This window comes from Lampetra planeri, unplaced genomic scaffold (assembly GCF_965212315.1).
Source record: "Lampetra planeri unplaced genomic scaffold, kcLamPlan1.2.h2 scaffold_737, whole genome shotgun sequence".
NCBI classification, from domain to species: Eukaryota; Metazoa; Chordata; class Hyperoartia; order Petromyzontiformes; family Petromyzontidae; genus Lampetra; species Lampetra planeri.
In genome coordinates, this window is record NW_027615559.1 from 1 (window position 1) to 19,550 (window position 19,550).

The following is a 19,550-nucleotide window of genomic DNA, read 5'->3' on the forward strand; positions in this document are numbered from 1 at the left end:
GATTTTGGCGCATGACAAAAAAAACAAACAAACATCCGTGTACTTATCTACATGACAGAATGAAATGACCTGACTTTCACTTCATGTACAATGAACTGGGATCTATAAAGGAATGATGGAAAAAAAAATGTACTTACATGTAATCCTGGATGAAGATTGGGGAGAAAAAAAAAACAAACAACACACCAATAACCCAGCAACGTTCAATTTTCTAAAAACATCTGGATCTCTGCTTAAGAACAGACCTGGGCATGGAGGCGTGTTATTTCTTGGCAAACGAGATCTTCATGGCGTTCGTTTGTGTGATCTTGAAGCCCTGCAGCGCATCCCGCGCAGCACCTGCCTGAACTTCATTGTCAAACTCCACGAACGCGATGTCGTGGCGACCGGGCACCAGACGCACCTCCTTGAACCCCGGGAACCTGGAGAAGACAGCGACAGGCCCAGATTCAGCACACGGCCGGAGACAAAACCACACCAATCACCCAGAGCGACGTGTTACTGACTGGTTGAAGAGCATGGACAGCATGAGCTCGTTCGTCTCCTCCGGCAGGTTGGTGAGGAACAGGATGTGATTGGGGGGGTTTTCTGCCACCTGCAGGACAAACGGTGGTTAGACCGCAAGCAGGAACATCAGGTGGGGGGTGTAACCGTGGAAACGGTACCTGCTGGGGCATCTGCCCAGGCATCATCTGACCAGGAGCCATCGCACCAGGAGGCATCTGACCGGGAGCCATCCCAGGAGGAGGCATCATGCCTGGAGGGGGCATGTAGGGGGGCTGGCCGGGCATGTGCATCATACGGGGGGCCTGGCTCATGGGAGGCATGCCCTGGACAGAGGAAGGCCATCACAATACTTCATCTTCTATTTGTGATTTTTTCAGAAGACAAGAACTGAGTCACCTGCCACCAAAGCTCTGATGACATCTACAGCTTTCCACTTGAACATGATATCATGCAAAGCACTACCTTTCCCCCAGAGAATCTTCTTCAGATAGGGTCACAGACTCATGAGGGACTATTAATCACAACCAGCTGTCACCGTCAACAACAACAACAACAGTCAGGTCACACTCACAGACATGGCTGCTGATACTCCTCCAGCCATGGTCGCGCCGGCTTTCTTGCCTCCACCTTCGGATTTAGGCGGCTTCCTCTTCTCCTTTTTGCGGTCTCGCTCGACATAAGTCCCCTTCATTTTAGCAATGATGTCTGAGTCCGTCTTTGCGTACTGAATGCGCTGCGCGGAGGCAAACAAAACTGTGAATGAAAGAAGCTGCAGTAACCGACGTTAACGAGGTTACCATCTAGAATTTCCTCTGTAAATTCAGGAACATACCATGGGTTTGTCGTAGAATGGAAATCCCTGCATGGATCTCAGAGCATTTGAGGCACTGTTAACCTCCTTAAAGATAACAAAGGCTTGACCTTTCATCTTCAGGTTCCGTGCAACCAAGATATCCAAAATCTGGCCAAATTGTGAGAAGATGGCGTACAGCGACTTCTTTAACTCTGTGGAGACACAGGCATGTTTAATCAATAAACAGCACAGTATAATAGATGTTCACTAACTAATAGATTGAACATCTGTGCTTCCTAAGACGATAACTTGAATTCTTGCAACAGTACATAATTGAGGAATAGTCTCAAATGTTACATTTAAAAGACACTTAAGTGTCGTGTTAGTCAAATACCGTCCACTCACCATCTTTCTTGATTTTCTCATTCAAGTTGTTGATGTAAATTGTGTGATTCAGCCGCACATCAGTAGTGGTCATTGTTTCTGTTTGTGCACAAGACGAAGCTGAAGGAGAAATGACATCGTCAGCTCAGAGCAACTATTTGAAATCGACTGGCTGTCGAGTTGACCTGCTAAGCTAGCACAGTTTTAGCGAATTCAAGCCGATTTCAAGAACGTGGAGGGAACGTTAGCTGAAAGCTAACTGCTAGCAACCACTGTTTCGATTAAAAACCTCAATTGCCGAGTTTGTATTGACTCAGCTGTAACACGCACTTAGCGATTGCGATGGGAAGTGCTCGAAATGTTGTACAAACGCTTTTCAATCACGAATACTGGCTATTTTTTGGAGGTCGTACTCACCGCGAAAAGATGAATGGAATCCAACCACGGTCGTAAATCGCGCACCGTGATCTCGCGTTAAAATACGATCACAGCGCCGTTTCCGGTTTGTGCTGTGTTACACGAAATTCTGTCATCGACCATCAGTTCCTAGGAACGTTCAACTACAACGTAAGCGTTTATCTAACTTTTCCCACTATCTTTACATGATGTCATAAAACAGTCGGAGGTGAATTATTTAGTCGGAGCCCCATTTAACACGGGAGAATAATAAAAACTCATTCTGACGGCTCGGCTATCAGAACTTAGTGTTACATTAGCTCGTTTAAAAATGTGACACGGGTTCAGTTCATTATCTACTGTGAGTGATTTGGATCTCTCTCAGTTAGCAGACATATTAGTGGACCGTGTCTTCAACCAATGATTCATATTTGGTTTCCAGAGTCGGTGGATGACGACACTCCCTTTCCTCTGTCCTCCAAATATACCCACGAAGAAGAAGAGGCTCTCAAATAAGGTGGAAGCACGAGTGGCCAGCGACGGCCAAGTTGTCCTGTGAAATAACTAAAGAAGTGGAGTATTTGACGCCGTTAAAAGTAAATTACGTAATATTGGTTGACAAACTTGACCTTTTTGCTCCAGTCATTGAACCAACTTGCATGTAACAACATGTGAAGAGCAGTTATTTGAACCTGTTTTGAGCAGGTAAAAACAGCTGCTGGCTGGAGGGTGGCAGAGGTGTCTCTGTCTGAGTTTGTGTACATGTATCTAACAGTGTCCTCTGCCTGGCAGGAGCTCAGAGATGTCGGTGGAGTTCTCCCCTCCTCCTCCTCTTCCTCCTCCTCCTCCTCCTCCTCCAGCTCCTGTACCTGCAGCCTCAGCAGCCAAGAAGAAGCTGTACCAGACCATCAGCAGCAGCAGGAGCCCTGTGGAAGGAGACCACACAGAGGCCCGCTCTCTGCTCACACACCGGGAGAGCTGGTGAGACTCACACCGACTGGAACTAGTGCAAACAGCAGCTTTGTTCCTCCGGACACAGTTTGGAAATAGGGAATACACACACACACACCAGCACCTTACCCCTGGCTCTCATTTGCTTTCAAATTGTTTTCAAACTTGACTTGGTTGATATTTGAGATATGAAGGAAGATAGTACTCTTTAACGTGATCCCATGGATACAGCTCTGAATTGCATTTGTAAATTTGTAAGTTTCAGGAAGGATCTGCAGTGGACACTGATGAACACCTACGTGCCGTCCATGATCCAAGATGGTCCACAGTAAGTTCACAGGGTTTCAAAGAGAACTTGTTAATTATACCCCCTGTGTCAGCTCTGTAAACCCTAGAGGCGGTGTGAGTATTAAACACTGGCGGTGTGTATTCTTCAGGGTGTGACTGCATGCGACCGTTCCTTTGCCTTCCAGGTGCGGGCTGGTGGCTTTGTGGATGGCGGCTCACCTCCGCCAGCGGAACGTTGACATGGACGCTGTGGTTCAGACGGCGCTGAGCAGGGGATTCACAGCGCAGGGTGAAATGTTTTCAGGTGCGCGGCGGAGCGCGTGGGCCGTCGGTTTTTCGCCGTGACTTCTGTTCTCATGAGGGGGTCTGTCTTGTCAGCTAACCACATGGCCCTGCTGGCGGAGGAGGTTTGCGGCTGTGAGGCGGAGCTGCTGTCGGGCGGTTTGAGTGGCAGCAATGCTGAAGCCATCATCGCACACCTGTGGGGCAGACAACCCGTTCTCATCCCGTATCCTGGACGCACACAGAACCACTCTTTGCTTCAAAAGATAATCAAATCACACTTACTTGAGAAAGTATAAAAAACACTTTTATTGCTGACAAGGGGTCACGGTGTCACGGAAGACGCCCTGACGTGCTGCACAGATATGATGAAGACTACAACCATGAGCCGTGCCAGCGTAGCGGCCACAGGGCGCACTGGGCTGTCGCTTCGGGTAAGACAGGCCGGCCCATCCGCCGTCCGTCATTCAGAGAGCTAATGTGATACTGACTGACTTTCCTAGGCGTTCTCCTCGGTCTGGACCAGGGCAGCGTCAGCAAAGAGGACTTCCAGCTCGATCCCACTCTGCCCTGGCTTTACCTGCCTGGTGCCGCCTGCTCGGCCTGTCCCGCCAGGAGCCCAGGGCTCAGAGAGGTGTACGTCCTGGCGAAGCAGGGGAAGAGCCTCCGCTACCAGCTGTGGAGCCTGGACAGCGTCGCTCAGAGCAACGGGCAGCTGAAGACCATGGACCCTCAGAGAGCCCGCGACGGGACGCAGTACGTGGTTCCCGTGGGAGGAGTGGAAGTCGGACTGGCGGGTCAGGCGGTGCTGCTGCACACGAGGACGAAGTGACTGGAGGAACCGACGGGCGCGCGAGAGAACACATCCAGGTTCTTCTGAGGCAGCTGGTTGGACGGGGCCCAGCAGGCGACGTTACTGAGCACAGGAGCATTGTTGGGCGGATTTAATGGTGGTATTTTGTATTTATATTTATTTATCAGCACATATCAATAAAAAATAAAACAATTGTCTACATATTTCTCTTGTTCGATACAAAGAAACGCGCAGGCTGATAAAATGTCCTCACCTTAAACTACCAATTAAAGTAGTAGTAGTAGTATAGTAATATGTTAGTAACTCAGAAAATGGAAAGGAGGAACAAGAAGTGTGGACAGGACAAATAGTGTTTTATTACTTGAGTAAAGTTAAAATTGAATTTGTACTTTTGAATTTGCCAAACTGAAGTATATTCATTTAGTCAATCTGACTGATGGTTCTAATATTTTGGTCGTATCATCCTGTAAATGTGTTTGAATTTGTACTATTGTCCAGTGTATAAACGTGTGACAAATCCGCCAGATGTCGGTGTTTTCCCAAAAAAAAAGAAACACTGAAAATCTTCCAGTTTATTGCAATCCATGACCTTCTGGACACAGCAGCTATTTCACATCAATTTTCACCAGTCTGTATGTTGTCACTTGAAAATACACTGCTTGGGTCTCTATTAAGTTTTCTCAAATTACACAACACCCACTTCAAAAACCTGATAGTTTGCCATCATCTTAAAGAATCTGTGGGCAGAAAAGTTCAGTAATACTTTGTAAACATCACATGATTGCTCTCTCCCAGCATGTTTACATTTCAGAGAAGGAAAAAAAAATACACTTTTTTTTTTAAATGCACAATTTGAATTTTGTGAAGTGATGTTTGCAGCACTCATCTGGGAAGCTTATGTGTACTGGGTAAACAGCCAACACACTCACACGTGCACACGCACGCACACACACACACACACACACACACAGTACTTCCCAGCACTGTCCAATGATGTCTGGAAGACTCCTGGTTCATCACACAGCTACATTCCAACCAACCACGGCCATAAGCACCACTTCCTTTTCTAAATATCTGTCTTCGACAAGCTACTGCTGCTGTTTTTTTTTGTTTTTTTGTAAATACCCACCGTTTAAAATTCAAACCCAACAAACTGCCCCTTTACCAGACAGAAAAGTTTTAGGCACCATGATCTGGGATGATTTTATGCATTTTCCTTTAAACATAAAAAAATAAAATAAAACCCAGTTTGTAGGTAGAATGTCAGTGAAAAGTGAACTCGTTCAATCAGGTAATTCCAGTTTCATTTCATCTCTAAAGAGTTTATAAGCTCCCAGAAAAATCAAAAGCAGCACTGAAGTTCTGCTAAACTGATCAATGTGCGCATCTGTAAACCCAGTACGTGAGTGCTGCTTCCCATCTTCACACACGCACACGCACACACACGCACACACGCACACACACGCACACACACACAGGCACCACGCGTCGCTCAATGGCTTTGAGGATCCACAGTGCAACAAAGTCCAAACCAGCATGGCTGCTCAGCTGTACTGTACAGATTCATGAGGAAAAACAACACTTCCAATGCATTATCATACAAAAATCCAATTTAGGAAACCTTTCCTCCGACTTTCTACCAGAGGTAAGACTTTGGGATAAACATTTATCATACTAGAAGTCGCTGGAAGAAAAATAGACTTGGAATGATAAATCAGATGGTCATTAAAAATACCAGGCACAGAAATTGTACAAAGTGAAGCAGGTTATACGAAGGCCAAAGAATTAAATAAAATTGTATTTACAAAGTTAGTTCACACGTGGTTTGACCAGTGTTTTAGTGTTGCTGTATACTTCACTGGCAAATGTGGTCCATGAGAAAAACAAAGCCCCTCCAAGGCAGTGTGCAAACGCTTCCGTCACTCTGGAAGAACACACCTCTGACCAACAGAGGGAGACGGTGATGAGTTATCTCTGGAGCAGCGACAGCGCAGAGAAAAAAAACAGACTCGTTTGCATAAATCTCCCTCTTCTTCTGTCTACTACCCGTTCCAATCAGGTCCATACGTGACGAATGATTTTGGTCTTTGGCAAATTCCACTTGTTGCACAGGTGCAATAGGAAAGGAATGGTCTGAATCAAGTGGTGGTTGACTGATCAGACGGTTGACGTCATCTCCCGTCTCTTCAGGCTGTCTGCGGCAGCATGCTGCTGAAGATGTCTATGAGGTGGTCCAGGCCCCACAGGTAGCCATCTTCCCGGTTGCCCTCCACCCAGGGGGTCCTGTGGTCTAGGGTCTGAGGCGCCGGCAGGGGGACGGTCTTCCCGAAATCGATCATCCACACTCTGGCCTTCCCCGAGGCGTCGTGCACGAAGAGCAGAGAGCTGCCCACAACCTGTGACCGGTGAGACAGGTGAGCTGTTAGTCCAAATAATCGCCGTGGGACTCGGCCTCACCGGTGATGACGTCACCCGCTCCTGGAATGGAACTACCTGTCAAAGATACGCAGACAGTGACAACTGAGATTGGACGGTTGGCGTCATGTGACATGCGTCGCTTCTGAGTTGACTGAGAAAATATGACCGTTCTAAGGGATGAACGGAATGTTATGGCGATCTTATTGGAGTCGCCGTGGAAAACGAGATCCGCTCACTTTTATCACTTGAACTAAACAAAGAAAAACACTTAATTGGGGAAAAAAAAGTTAAAAAAATAAAATAACAAAACACTGATACGTAAAGAAAAAAAAAACACTGATAACTGGAAAACAAAGACAAGTAAATAAAGTAAAAAAGAAAAAGAAGTCCTAAAGACAATTTTTGACCAGGAAAGTTAGTGGAAAGTGATGCTGATCGTGTTGGTGTTACTATGGTAACGGTCCTCTGCGACGCAGGCAGACAGACGCAGAAGTAGAACCGCTCCTGATGGCGTAGGACGCCGAGAGGTGTGTGCGTGTGTCTGACCTCGTGTGTCCTGAAGAAGTGTGACTGCTCCAGCGCTGACCGGAGCTCCTCCAGACACTGCAGGTAGACTTTCTAAAGAGACGGACGCAGAAAATGTGTCTTGAGGCTGCGGTCATGGAAACCACTGACGCTGAACATGAGTCAGGCGCTGAAGCTGCAAACACACCAGGATCTGAGTGTTTCCTCCAACAAAGTCCTTGAGCGCTTGCATCACTTGCTCTCTGGACTTGGTCTTCTTAAAGCTGGTGTTGCAGGTTCCGTCAGCTTTCTGCAGGAGAAAAACACAACAGTGTGAGACCACTCGTGCCCAGCATCATGGGCATCTTCTCAAGCGTTGTTTCAGTTTCAAAACCTGCCGCGACTCGTTGGACTGGAAACAAACCCACTGGATTCAAAAGCTAGTCAGTCATCAAATATTTTTGTCGGTTCAGAAACACTCCTCCTCAGGCGTCAGCGCGTCAGCACCAGCTCAGGATCCATTCCTGACACGACAAACAGCCGTGGCTGTCCAGGACGACCTCTGACCTTAATGCCTTCGATGCGGAAGCCCAGTGTGGCGGTGGAGCTGAGCGTCTCCCTCCACTGCATGTATCTGGGTTTGAGGACGCCCTGCTGAGCTCGCTCCTGCTCTGTGGGGGCGCCGGGGTCCACGGCAACCATCTTCTCATACATGTCCTTCCGTAAACGGGGACGCTCTCGAGCTTTCATCAGCTCCTCCTCCAGATACGTCCTGACGAGAGAAAAGTCAAGGCTCAGTATCCTTATTATTATTATTATTATTATTATTATTATATTTGTATCTACTCTTTTAATCGTTATTGAAGTTAGATTTTGCAGCCGTTTGTTCGTCTGTTGCAAAATAACTCAAAAAGTTCTGAACACATTTGAATGAAAAGTTCAGTGACTGCTGCTAATGGACCAGATGATTAAGTGTCGGTGGTGTTCTGGAACCATCTGGATCCAGGAACCTGTTGAAGGATTCTTGGACATTTTCAGCATCTGTGTCTAGAACTCCACAGTCAATGGTCAGATCCAGGATCCATTGTCTGTAGGTTCTCTGATGGATCCAAGTTTGATCTGGATCCGGATCTACTCTGGATCCTCTGATCCACAACAGGAAATGTTCTGGTGCTGGTGGATTTTCAGACAACGGATGAAGACAAAGACATGAGCTGACACCAGATTGTATCTGAGAGTCTGAATCAGTGGGAACAGATTTGTTGGATCTTCAATAGTTCTGGAGCTGGATCCAGAAGAAAACCACCATTAGTAAATAGTCAGTTTGGTCAATAAGTGTTGAACTAACTGACATCAGTGTGTTTCCAGATGGTCAGAGGAGGTTTTCTGGTCCATGAATCTACTGATGGAGATAAAATAAGGTTCAGTAGATTCATATTTGGTGGAAATGTAATTATAAAAAAAAATCAGTTATATTATTATTAGCAGCTCCCCGAATTTCTTGTTTTTGAGCAACAACAACAAAAGCCTGTATTTCCTCCCTTCATCCTCTTCCTCCGTACCTGCTGCCCATCTTACAGTCCATGATGGACGGAGAGTCAAAGTCGGCCAGCAGGTCGTCCATCAGGTTGTAGTCCTGCTCGTCCTTCTGCACCACGCCATAATACCCGGGGACGTAGGGGCGCAGCGTGTCCGTCATCAGCTTCTGCAGACACTGCTGCTCACACTCACAGTACCGTTTCAGCAGGCGTCCGTACTCCCCCGCCTGGAAGTTACCTGTTGGGACAGACGACCAGAGTGAGGAGGGGCGAGTCCCGGCGGACCATTGTCGCACACACAAGCCCGTCGCTCCTCATACCTGCGTGTCCAGCGAGCTGCACCCAAGGGTACCGCTTCTTGAAGGACACAACGAAAGGAGAGCAGTGAACCATGGTCTTCAGCTTCTGCCACGACTTATTCTGATCAAGGGAAAACACAACACGTCATCTTCTTTTCAAAAGGCCCCGTGGTTAGTCACATGACCAACGAAGCTGAACTCAAACGAGACACAGAGCCAGGAATTACAACACACACACACAGTCACACGCCCTGCAGCGCACTGACGGAAACACACACAGCTCAGTAGACATTGGACAGATCCGCCCCTTCAGCCAACACTCGGTGGACTGCGAACTTGACAAAGGCTCTTCATAAAACATTTACCAAAGCCATCGGTGATGTCGTAAAACAGATCCTCACTGTCTGGCCCGTGTGTGTGTGTGTGTGTGTAATGTTATCTGTGTCTGGAATTACCAGAGCAAGGACAGTGCGCCACGGAGGCTTTGACGCAAGCAGTCTGAGAGGTGCATGATTGATTTGAGTGTGTGTCCGAAATCCGCCCGAACGGACATCTTGCTAAGGATAGTGTGTGTGTGTGTAGTCATTTCTCCTGTCTTGCTTTTAGCACTTAGGATCAGAAAGTGCATCCGAATCCGAGACAAGGAGCCGCGCTGATAAAACAGATCGTTTCATGAGTGAACGACTCCCACTCCCCAGCTGGCGAACGTCTGCCGTGTGAGCCTATCTCTGCTGTCCTCAGATGCATTCTTTCCACAGCTGCTGTGTTGAAACTCTGTCACAATAAAACGGTCTTCACGCAGGGACACACACACACACACACACACGCACGTGCTGTGTTTACCTGAAAAACAGGCTTCATTTGACTTTGAGGGCTGATTTTGAACTCTTAACAACTCAGCTGCTTTTTTTGTAATATTCATCAATCATCGTGTACTGTGTTTTGATCCCTAAAGGAGAGGAACCTTGCTATTAGTTTCAATTTCAGAAGGTCCATACATGTTTGAATCACAGCATAAACCTGCCCATGAGCCAGAAATTCAGGGGTATGTCCACAGATAAGAGGCAGCACATGGGATGTTTTCATGATCATGTGCACATCAGGACTCACCCTAGGACGGACATATCTATGCTTGAGTGTACCAGTAAGGAGGCAGAACTGCAGCTCAACACCAGAAGCATCAGAGAGGCGTCTGATCGGATCCGGATAAACTACTGTGATGCTAACTGCTACGACCTCTTCGACACAACTGCCATCACGTCTGTCAGTACTCAGAGAAACAGGAAATTCTGCCGAGTCCAGTGACATGAAGTGTTTGTTCCCTCCTCTAAAAAGGTTATTCTGATCAGTTGGAGTTTTAATCAGCTAAATAAATGACAGCTATTTTTTATTTATTTTTTCCTTTGAGATGGGACAGGTCTTATATTGGCAATCAATGTGATATTGTAGCACTACATTTTTTTTAAAAAAAACATTTTCATTTCATTATTTATATTTGATATATTTTATTTCAATTTATTTTTTGTCATAGCTTGAGTCACATCAGACATCATTAAAGCAAACCTGAAAATCTCCCTAAACCCAACAAACTTGAGTTTGAAACAGTTTTGTTTTTAAACGAAATTAAATATTAAACAGAATTATGATAATAGCCTAAAACTTCATATGCTGATGTTATCTTCTATTTATGGGTTAAACTAGATGAATTTTGGTTTGTGGCAGAGGGGTAAAATGGCTCTTTTGACAGTGAAGGCTGCAGACTCCTGGTTTAAACTGTGTCAGAGGAGACTGAGTTGTCTCTGGCAGGGGGAAAACCCGTGTGGAGAACATTCTGTAAACTGCTGCGTGAACTGGATGAGCCCCAAACTGCGATGTGTTCTTCATGGCCCAGGCTCCTGGTGGACGAGGGTTGGCTCGCTCTAAGTGCATTAGCTACGGAACAGGTTTGAACCTCGTCAGAGTCAGCTGGTCGGTTTGTGGATTTTACAGAGGATTAGGTCGAGTCTCATGACAGGGAGCACAGGACACCCGTGACCTGAACCTTCAATCGCATCAGCACTTGACCCCAGAGTAACCTCAGTCCTGACAGAGGAAACGGTGTTTCAGACGGTCGCTGACGTCAGACCTTTGTCTTCGGGGCCGACGTTCAGGAAATTACAACTTTGGCGTGTGCAAATTTCGCAAACCTTTGAGTAATTGATGAACAAACGCTTTTTATGTGCATTTATTCCAATCTGAGTCCTCTGGCTCGGTAAGAGAATCTCCTGATCTCTCCGTCTTGTTTCACGTGGTATTTGAAACACTAGTGTCCTTCCTCTGTGCTACTTTCTACTGTTTCTGCCTCTGTCAGTGGCCGACATCAATTATTGTCCTTTATTTATTGACAATAAATAAATAAAACACATGCAGCACGTGTCATCTTTTAACAACAGGAATATTACAGCTCACCTGTGCTGATCTTCACCCAGTCTGGGTAGTAAAACTGGCGCCAGCAACATTCTGCGTTCACAGATAAACCTTTTATGTTTCGTTCCAAACACCAGCCAACCTACTCAGTAGGTGTTCAACCTCCTAAAACCCGAGCTTTTGTTTGGTGTGCAGTATTTTTAAAAATGAAGTATCATAAAATTAGTTATTTTTTTAATAATAATAAAAAAAACACATTAAATTTATACAGCACTCAAAGACGCTTTACAAAAAATGATGGTGCAGAAATATAATCTCATAAATGTAAGTGTTGAAATACTAAAAACTAAAAAACTCGTTCTGCATGGAGGTCCAACTGACAGACACTTCCAATTCAAAAAGTACAAAAGCCTGTGTCTCATTCCATTTAGCCCTTAACTCTCCATAGCAGCATCCGTCCTTCAGAGAAGAAGAGCCCACCGACAGATTATTCACAGGCAAACATCTTCATCATCAGTCTCTTCTCATGAAAATGTCTTCACCTGTGGGTTCTGTTGTACGGTGTTCTCACAAATGGTGGAAAAACAAACAACAGTGATTGATCTGAAGCCCCCACCATCATCATCATCTCTTCACTGATTTCATTATATCCTCCTATTGTGCATCGATTACATTCAGATATTCAAAGCTTTCAATTCTGTAATAAACAACTCTCATAGTAAAATTCAACTTGGACAAACTAACTGGTCGTGTGAAGAAGCGCTCCAGGTGGAGCTGCTGGTTGGCTGACAGCCTTCTTAACCCAGATAACCAGATCCCCTCGTCTGCCTAATGTCAGAGCCCAGCGCTGACATTAGAAAACCTCCGTTTAGTGTCTCATTGTGCTCGCTACACGGCCATCGAGAACGATCTGCGTTGACGTGTGTCTCTGTGTCTCTCACCTGGCAGACAGAGGAACAGAAGAGGAGGAGGCAGACGCCGACACAGGCGCACACGGCCCCAGAAACAAAGCGAGAGCGCAGCCAGTGGAAAAGAATCTTCACCATGAGGACAGGGTCTCCCCTGATGAGCCCTGTTGTCCTGCCGTCCTTCTCAACCATACGTTTTTGGCCTCCCCACATCCACCGTCAGCCCCTGGCTGATGCTCCGTCCTGCTGGTCTGTCAACCTCTGTCCGGTCGGGTTCTCTGGGAAATAATCTTCTCTACGTACGCCGTCATCCCATTTCATCTCTTGTTTCAAAACCCGCTCACTTCCTCCTCTTTCTCAATGTCGGATATTTGCTTTCAGAGATGGTTCTACCAGGACATTCGGCTTTTTCACCTACCCCCCCTCTGTTCAGTCCTTCCTTCCCTCTGCAACTTCCAATATCCACAGCCTTCTCCTCTTTCTCAGACCTTTGTTCCTCTCTCCCTCATCCCCTAATCCCCACGGGGCCTTTTTCCCGAGCCAATCTCCTGCCAGATACACCAGTGACTGGCAGCACGGGGGGCAGGGACAACAGGCGGCCCCATACCCTCCCACTGCTCTCTTTGTCTGCATGGCACATTCCTCAGTACAATGTGAGCTGCAGGGTGTGTGTATCTGTTCCAGGTACTACCAGTGTTGTACAGTCATGTCAATGTGTACACAGTTGAGGTTTTTTGTCAAATTAAATTGACATTAATAAAGTCAATGGACGGAAGTCTAGCTTCGTCTGTCTGAACTGATGTAAACACAAAACTGTGTGCGTGTGTCTGTGTGTGTGTGTGTGTGTGAGAGACAGAGAGAGAACCTGTCAGACAACTATCAATAGCTACAGGAGTGACTGCATATGAATATGCTGAGTGTGTACTGTCACACACTTTTGTCAAAACTAACTGGTGTTTCAGCTCTGCAAACACATTCACGTGAAAAGACTGATCACTGATCAAACCACATAGATCAAACCACATATTCTTTTCTTCCCCCCCCACATGAGAAAATTTAAATAACGAAATGTAGAAATCCACGTGTTTGCGTTCGGTTTATTCTTATCAGGGAAAATGTGACACATGACAAAATAACTTCATTTACTGTCCCTCCTGCTGTTGCGGGGATTCAAAAAATTGTGTGCAAGCACTATGGCCTGGTTCATGTGAGTAACTGCATTAGTGGAAGGACTCATCACACATGTTCAGAGTTTCAGTGTGTGCTTTTGTCCGTTTGTGCTTAATCTTATCTGCGCTTACACTGTTTTTTCCTCTTGTTTTCTGTTCCACTGTGCGCCTCGCACTGTTTCAGGGGGAAATTAGGCCGAATGTGGAGGGCAGAGGTGAGATGATGCGTAGTTTTCTGATTGTGTGTGCACGTGTGGGATGCGTAAACATTTGCAGCCATTTGCATCGTATAACTTTCAAATGCCAGAGACAAAGTCGATACTGTCAGTGCAAAAGGAGAACGAGACAAGGAGGGAGAAAAAGTACCATATATGGCAGCGACGCTGCCTAGCAACCGGCTCTGCCTTCAGCCCAATTTTCCATGACACACACGTAACTCTGAATGTACGGACGACATCACTGTGAGACTGTGTGTATGTGTATGTGTGTGTGTGTGCATGTCTGAGCAAGTATCTGCTGCCTTCACACAGTGAGCTAAACGTAACTGGTTTGGTCAGGAGCCGACAGCGACTTTTACAACACGACTGACAACACCCGCTTCTACTCAACTCCAAGGAGGACAAAACCTGACGATTAAAAAAAAAAAAGCCAGTTGTTATCAGAAACCACAAGCCCAGCGTCATCCTGTTTGTTACAACAGCTCAAGTGCAACTCCTCAGGTTGCTCATTTCCTGGCTGTCGGTGTAAGAGCCCAGGAAATTACTCTGTCACCTCATCTGCTGATTTCAGAGATAGTGTAACCCATAGGGTTGTTGTTAATCACACGGCTGTCTGAGGAGTGACACGGCTTCCTGGTTGGACGTGAACATGACACACACACACACACAACAGGCAACACTGGAAATCCATGTCAACCACATTACAGAGCAGACACAGGCAATGTGGCATTTCCTCATATGACATGGATAATATTGATGATAATAATATGACAAATTCAAATAGCTCTTGAATATATTTCTGTGTGAACATTCTAGTTATTAAATCTAGTTTCTATCTAGTTATTAAAGTATAAAGAAAATGTGATTGAATTTGCTTCGGCGCTAACCTGAGCACTTTTTCTGGTGAATGAATGTGATTGACAATCGTCTGCCATCGTTAAGAGGCTCTGCTTCTTTTTAAATGTAACTGTTGCTAGAAGAGACGACAACCGCCACAGACAAATTCCTTGTGTGGTTCTTCATACTTGGCGAATAAAGCTGATTCTGACTTTACCAATTCAATCTGTCTGGTACCCGCCTTCTACCAGACAAGGGTTCACGGTGAAAAAAAAAACAACAAAACAACGACCCCATAACAAACTGGGGCACGATAATTAGCACACAGAAGCAGAAGGTCTACCGGGCGTCTGGGTTTCCACCAGGGTGGTATGTGCGTTAGCATGAGGTTGCTGAACATGTCAACATGCATGCTGGGCGACGTGGCTCCAACAGGAGTTCATGTTCAGTCGTTCACAGACTGCTGAGAGCCGAGGTGGAGACGCCAGAGGATCCAGGCTTTTTAAGAGAAGTGTCAAAGCAATGCCGGTCAGTTGGGAATCAAGGTTTTCCTGACTGGAAAGGAAAAATGTCATAACTTACTATTTTAAAATGCGCTTATTCTTGGAAGAGCATAAAATGACTTGGCTTTGAACCAAACCACGTGAGACTTCATGGACTGAAGTGCAGGGGTCCCAGGTACGAGACAGTTTCTCTGTCACAGTCACGTTCTATTGACCAGTGTGCCGTATTCGTCAAAATATATCCTTTTTTAGAGCAAACACCAATGCCGCAGGAGAACCCAAACCATCCCTAGAGGCCAGCACTGAGCGTTTGCGCACAGCAGCTGAGTAAATGTCTCGTGTAAACACAGGGATGCTGTGTGATGAGCAAAGAGCCTGTGGTGAAAGCTGTTTGAATAAAGGGAGTCCAGTATGCAGTGTGTGCATTTCACCCTCCAGTACAACAGTTGTTTTCCACACCTCCTCTTTTCTTTGTGCCCCTCACAGATTATCATCAAATGAATGTATGTGTATTTTCCCCACTGCACAATGTTTACAATATTCTTAAAATGTCATATAGTCAATCATTCATCAATGATCAGGCACCATTTTGTACAATTTGGAATGTAAAATAAACATTCAAGAAGAAAACTGAGATAGTTAAACTTATTCGACCCACATGATCAAAAACTTTTTGAAAGACCTGACTCAAGGTTCTGGAGCGTCCCTCTCAGAGCCATGTTCTCCGTCCTGTGAGAATCTGTGCAGGGAGCTCAAGGTTCTCGGTTGCTCAGAGACCAAGCACTTTGCAGGATGGGCTAAAATCCCTCTGGAGACATCTGCCAACTTAGTTAGAAACTACCAGAAGAGGTTTGTTGTTAGTTCTGGATCAGAGAGGCTCCACTACTGACTAGTAGTTGTCAGAGGACTGATAAGTTGGACCGCTTTTTTTCTTGCTTCAATTCATCAAACCAATAAAAATGTTCATTTGACCTTGTGCAGATGTTGTTTTTGTCTTTGGATACGCAATAAACTATTAACACTTAAGGCCCATGTCATTGGAAGGAGAAGGGTTTTATTGGATTTCATAACGGGGGCTAATAACTTTGACCTAAACTGTAAGTCATAAAAGAGAAGACGTCTTGGAGACAAAGTACATGCAATAACGCATCATCTTCTGGATGAAGGAGGAGACACTCACCCCTGATCCGTCGTCCGGGCTGCACATGGACCGGGGCCGGGGACAGGCTGGACTCGATATCACTGCCGGTGAAATCGTCCTCGGACTCCTCGAAGGACGAGGCGGAAGACAGGATGGAGGACGAGTTGGACAGCTTCCGTGGAGAGCGCATCAGCGCCGGAGAGCCTCCGCAGCCGCTGTCCGAGCAGGGAGACTCGTCGTCGGGGTGAGGCTCCAAGCTCGACCCGGCGCTGAGCACCGAGCGGACGCTGAGGAGGGCCGGGGTCTCCTGGGGGCGGCTCGGACTCGGGTCCCTAGTGACGATGAGTTTCGGTATGGTTTCCCTGGAAACTTTGGCCTCCGGGAGACTCAATTGGGGCTCGTCCGAATCCTTCGGACATTCAGTGACACTGTTGGGGGGGTCCCCGGTCGCTTTGGGGGGGGCACGGTGCGGCGGTCCGGCCAGTTTTTGGTCATTTCAGTCAAACGTGTGATCCGCTGGAAATCAGCCCAGTGTGCCGACGGTCACTGGAGCCAACGCTGGGCAAAGTCCCGGTTACTTTCCCGAACTCCTGGCTGCTCCCCCCCAGCGGCTGGTCTTCCATGGCCCCGGTCGGGGGGTCCGACGCATTGTCCTCCCCCTCGGCGTTCGTCTTCTCGCAGCGGCAGCTCGCAGCGGTGGTTTCCCCGGTCCGCCCGTCCAAACCTGGGGCATGGGACGGACCAAACTCCGTCTGGGGGTTCACGGCTCGCTGGGTGCTAATGTCTGGGCCGGGCAGAGTCGGAATACAACTGGGCGCTGCTCGGTGTTGCTCGGCCGCCGACACGACCACGTCCCTCAGCAACTTCCCCACTCTGTGATCGCGGCGCGCCGCTGGATCAGCTCCGGCTCGGGTTCCGCAAACTAGCATCCACATTTGTTGGGCTGGGGTGTCGCTTTCTCCTTCCCAGACACGAAAACAATCCATCTTTCATGGGATTCCCGTTGGACTGGTCACTCTGTCGGTTCCCTTCGAGCCGAAATCTACCGATACGGAACCTCCGCTCTGCCTCGTCCGCTGGCTCTGGAGTGACGGCGCCGCGCGACAGAGCCGAGCGTGTTTGGCCCATCCCGCATTCCGTAGTAGTGCTGTTCCAGACACACCCTCTGTTGTTCAGTTTGAAAATACTTGAAACCAACCGGAGCGTGACTCCACCACGTACAGTAAACCAGCAGTGATGTGCTCCGTGTATTAAACCTGGGGGCGTGTGAAAGTAATCCACCATTTTCCTGCATGTGGAGATGGATCACACCTGGTAGGAACAGTGAGATCATCAGCACAAACCATGGGGAAAGATGTTGGTTGTATAGTGTAATATCAACGATTCAGCAGTATCACAATCATTCCCATACTTCTTTTATGACAGTTTATTCAGAACAAGCTGTGACATCAAAAAACAACACAACCACTGAATAACTGACTGTAGGGAGTGTTCACCAGTGTAAGACTGCCCTCCTGAGTCGTTCCAGGTAAACAATCACTTCTTCAAGCAGCTACTTGTCAATCCCTGGTTTAATCTACATACTAGAAAGAGGAAATGCACAAAGAATGATGCCGGAATGATACAAAAATGGACGAAGAGAAGGCAAAACCAATTCTCAGCCGAGTGACTAGTTTTAACTGTTGTTTGACTCAACAATCCAACTGGACACTAGGGATCACAAACAGCAGGTCCTGTGCCTGCGATTTATCCCAACAAGTTACTATGACCTCGATGACCCAGACATGGAACTATATAATGGACAGCAATTTGTCATTTATCAAGGAAAAGGTCTTCCATTTTTTATCACGAGGACCAATAAATTAAATACAATCAGTGTCATGAGAACAGAGAAAGAAGTGAATCATCACATTTGAAGTGTTTGAGTCGTAAACTGTTTAACATATTGTGTTTAATGACAATACACAGAATCATTCACTGTGACGAAGGTTTTCTGACAGGAAGTGAGACAGGGTCCGAAACAATGGGAAGAACCAACGACACTGTATAATCGACACTGACTCACCAGCAGCAGAGACTTGGGAAGGACATGAATGGATTCGGTGTGATACACACAGTGACACACACTTTAATGGGAAGTTGGTCATCTCATGGCAAAGGGAGACAAAGCCCTAAAAGTGTCATCGTGTCTTTATCGAAATTAGAAACATATGAGCCACAGTGGAAGACACGCTGGGTTTGAGACATATGAAATAACATTAGTGAATAGATTAACGACGTTTAATCCTACTGAATCAGTTTGAGAGTGGTGTCATGTACATCCGTGAACTACTCAGAGACTGGACAGCAGTTTTCGGGTGACATTTTCCAGTAAAACATGAACAACTGAGCAGCACTTTGATAACCAAAGAGATTTCGAAATGATCAATAACAGCTAATAAATAATTCAATAACAACTTACCCAAAAAAGCCGTGTTCCTCCCCTGGTGAGTTAAATGTTGGCAAGTAATGTGAAGGTGTATAAATCTCTGTGAGGTGTGGTTATTAGATGTGGAATGTGGCTGTGAGCAGCATGTGGTGACAGAAAGAGGAAACGCTCTGAGTGTCAAAGCAGCAGCAGCAGCAGCAGTAGTAGCAGCTCTTTAACTAGCTAGCTAACTTCCAGCTGTGTGGATGCTGCAGCTAGCTTCGTTAGCTTATTAAGTACGTTCCGTCAGATTGTCTCTGTTAGCGATGCTTTCAAGATCCCTGAAAAAGTCCTTAGTTACATGTTTGTAAGGCAACAACTCTATTCTGAGAAAGTGATGAGTGAGAGAGTTTTTTTAATCTTTTTTTTTTAACATTTGTGACAGATTGTTTTCTGTAACGTGAGAGGCAGCGACTTGGCGCCCTCGTGTGGTATAAGTTAGTATGTATTTGACATTTTGCGTTTTCCCACATTCTAGAAGAAGACGTTGAAAGAATTGTAGAGCTTTTAAATATGTAAAAATATGTTAAATATGTTTAAATATGTTATGTTTCATAACGAGGTTCGTCGTCTCGCTAACGCAATGTCAAATGCCATTATCACAACAGTAAAACGTGGTATCACTTTTGACCCTTGTGTGTTTCCGTAGATACGGAAGTAGCGTTTCACAACCAGCAGCAGGGCCCCGGCGTGACATTCACCGGACTGTTGGGGGTTGTGTCAAAGA

General features: G+C 46.4%; 3 protein-coding genes across 3 annotated transcripts; 1 reads left to right on the top strand and 2 right to left on the bottom strand.

The window, feature by feature from the left end:
• Positions 1–262: 262 nt before the first annotated feature.
• SNRPA (small nuclear ribonucleoprotein polypeptide A) lies at positions 263–1,778 on the bottom strand. Its single transcript, XM_078624331.1, has 6 exons — positions 1,706–1,778; positions 1,340–1,512; positions 1,079–1,240; positions 666–830; positions 507–595; positions 263–422 (listed from the first exon to the last, which is right to left on the bottom strand). Exons 1-6 carry the CDS (start codon positions 1,776–1,778, stop codon positions 263–265), a joined length of 822 nt encoding a protein of 273 aa, XP_078480457.1.
• A 1,104-nt stretch (positions 1,779–2,882) lies between these two features.
• On the top strand, positions 2,883–4,433 carry ACTMAP (actin maturation protease). Its single transcript, XM_078624332.1, has 6 exons — positions 2,883–3,061; positions 3,291–3,359; positions 3,505–3,623; positions 3,698–3,827; positions 3,965–4,035; positions 4,105–4,433. Exons 1-6 carry the CDS (start codon positions 2,883–2,885, stop codon positions 4,431–4,433), a joined length of 897 nt encoding a protein of 298 aa, XP_078480458.1.
• A 2,168-nt stretch (positions 4,434–6,601) lies between these two features.
• LOC144741833 (inositol-trisphosphate 3-kinase C-like) lies at positions 6,602–17,484 on the bottom strand. Its single transcript, XM_078624333.1, has 9 exons — positions 17,403–17,484; positions 16,935–17,080; positions 16,421–16,765; positions 9,196–9,295; positions 8,900–9,113; positions 7,905–8,109; positions 7,546–7,647; positions 7,380–7,451; positions 6,602–6,811 (listed from the first exon to the last, which is right to left on the bottom strand). Exons 1-9 carry the CDS (start codon positions 17,482–17,484, stop codon positions 6,602–6,604), a joined length of 1,476 nt encoding a protein of 491 aa, XP_078480459.1.
• Positions 17,485–19,550: the final 2,066 nt, after the last annotated feature.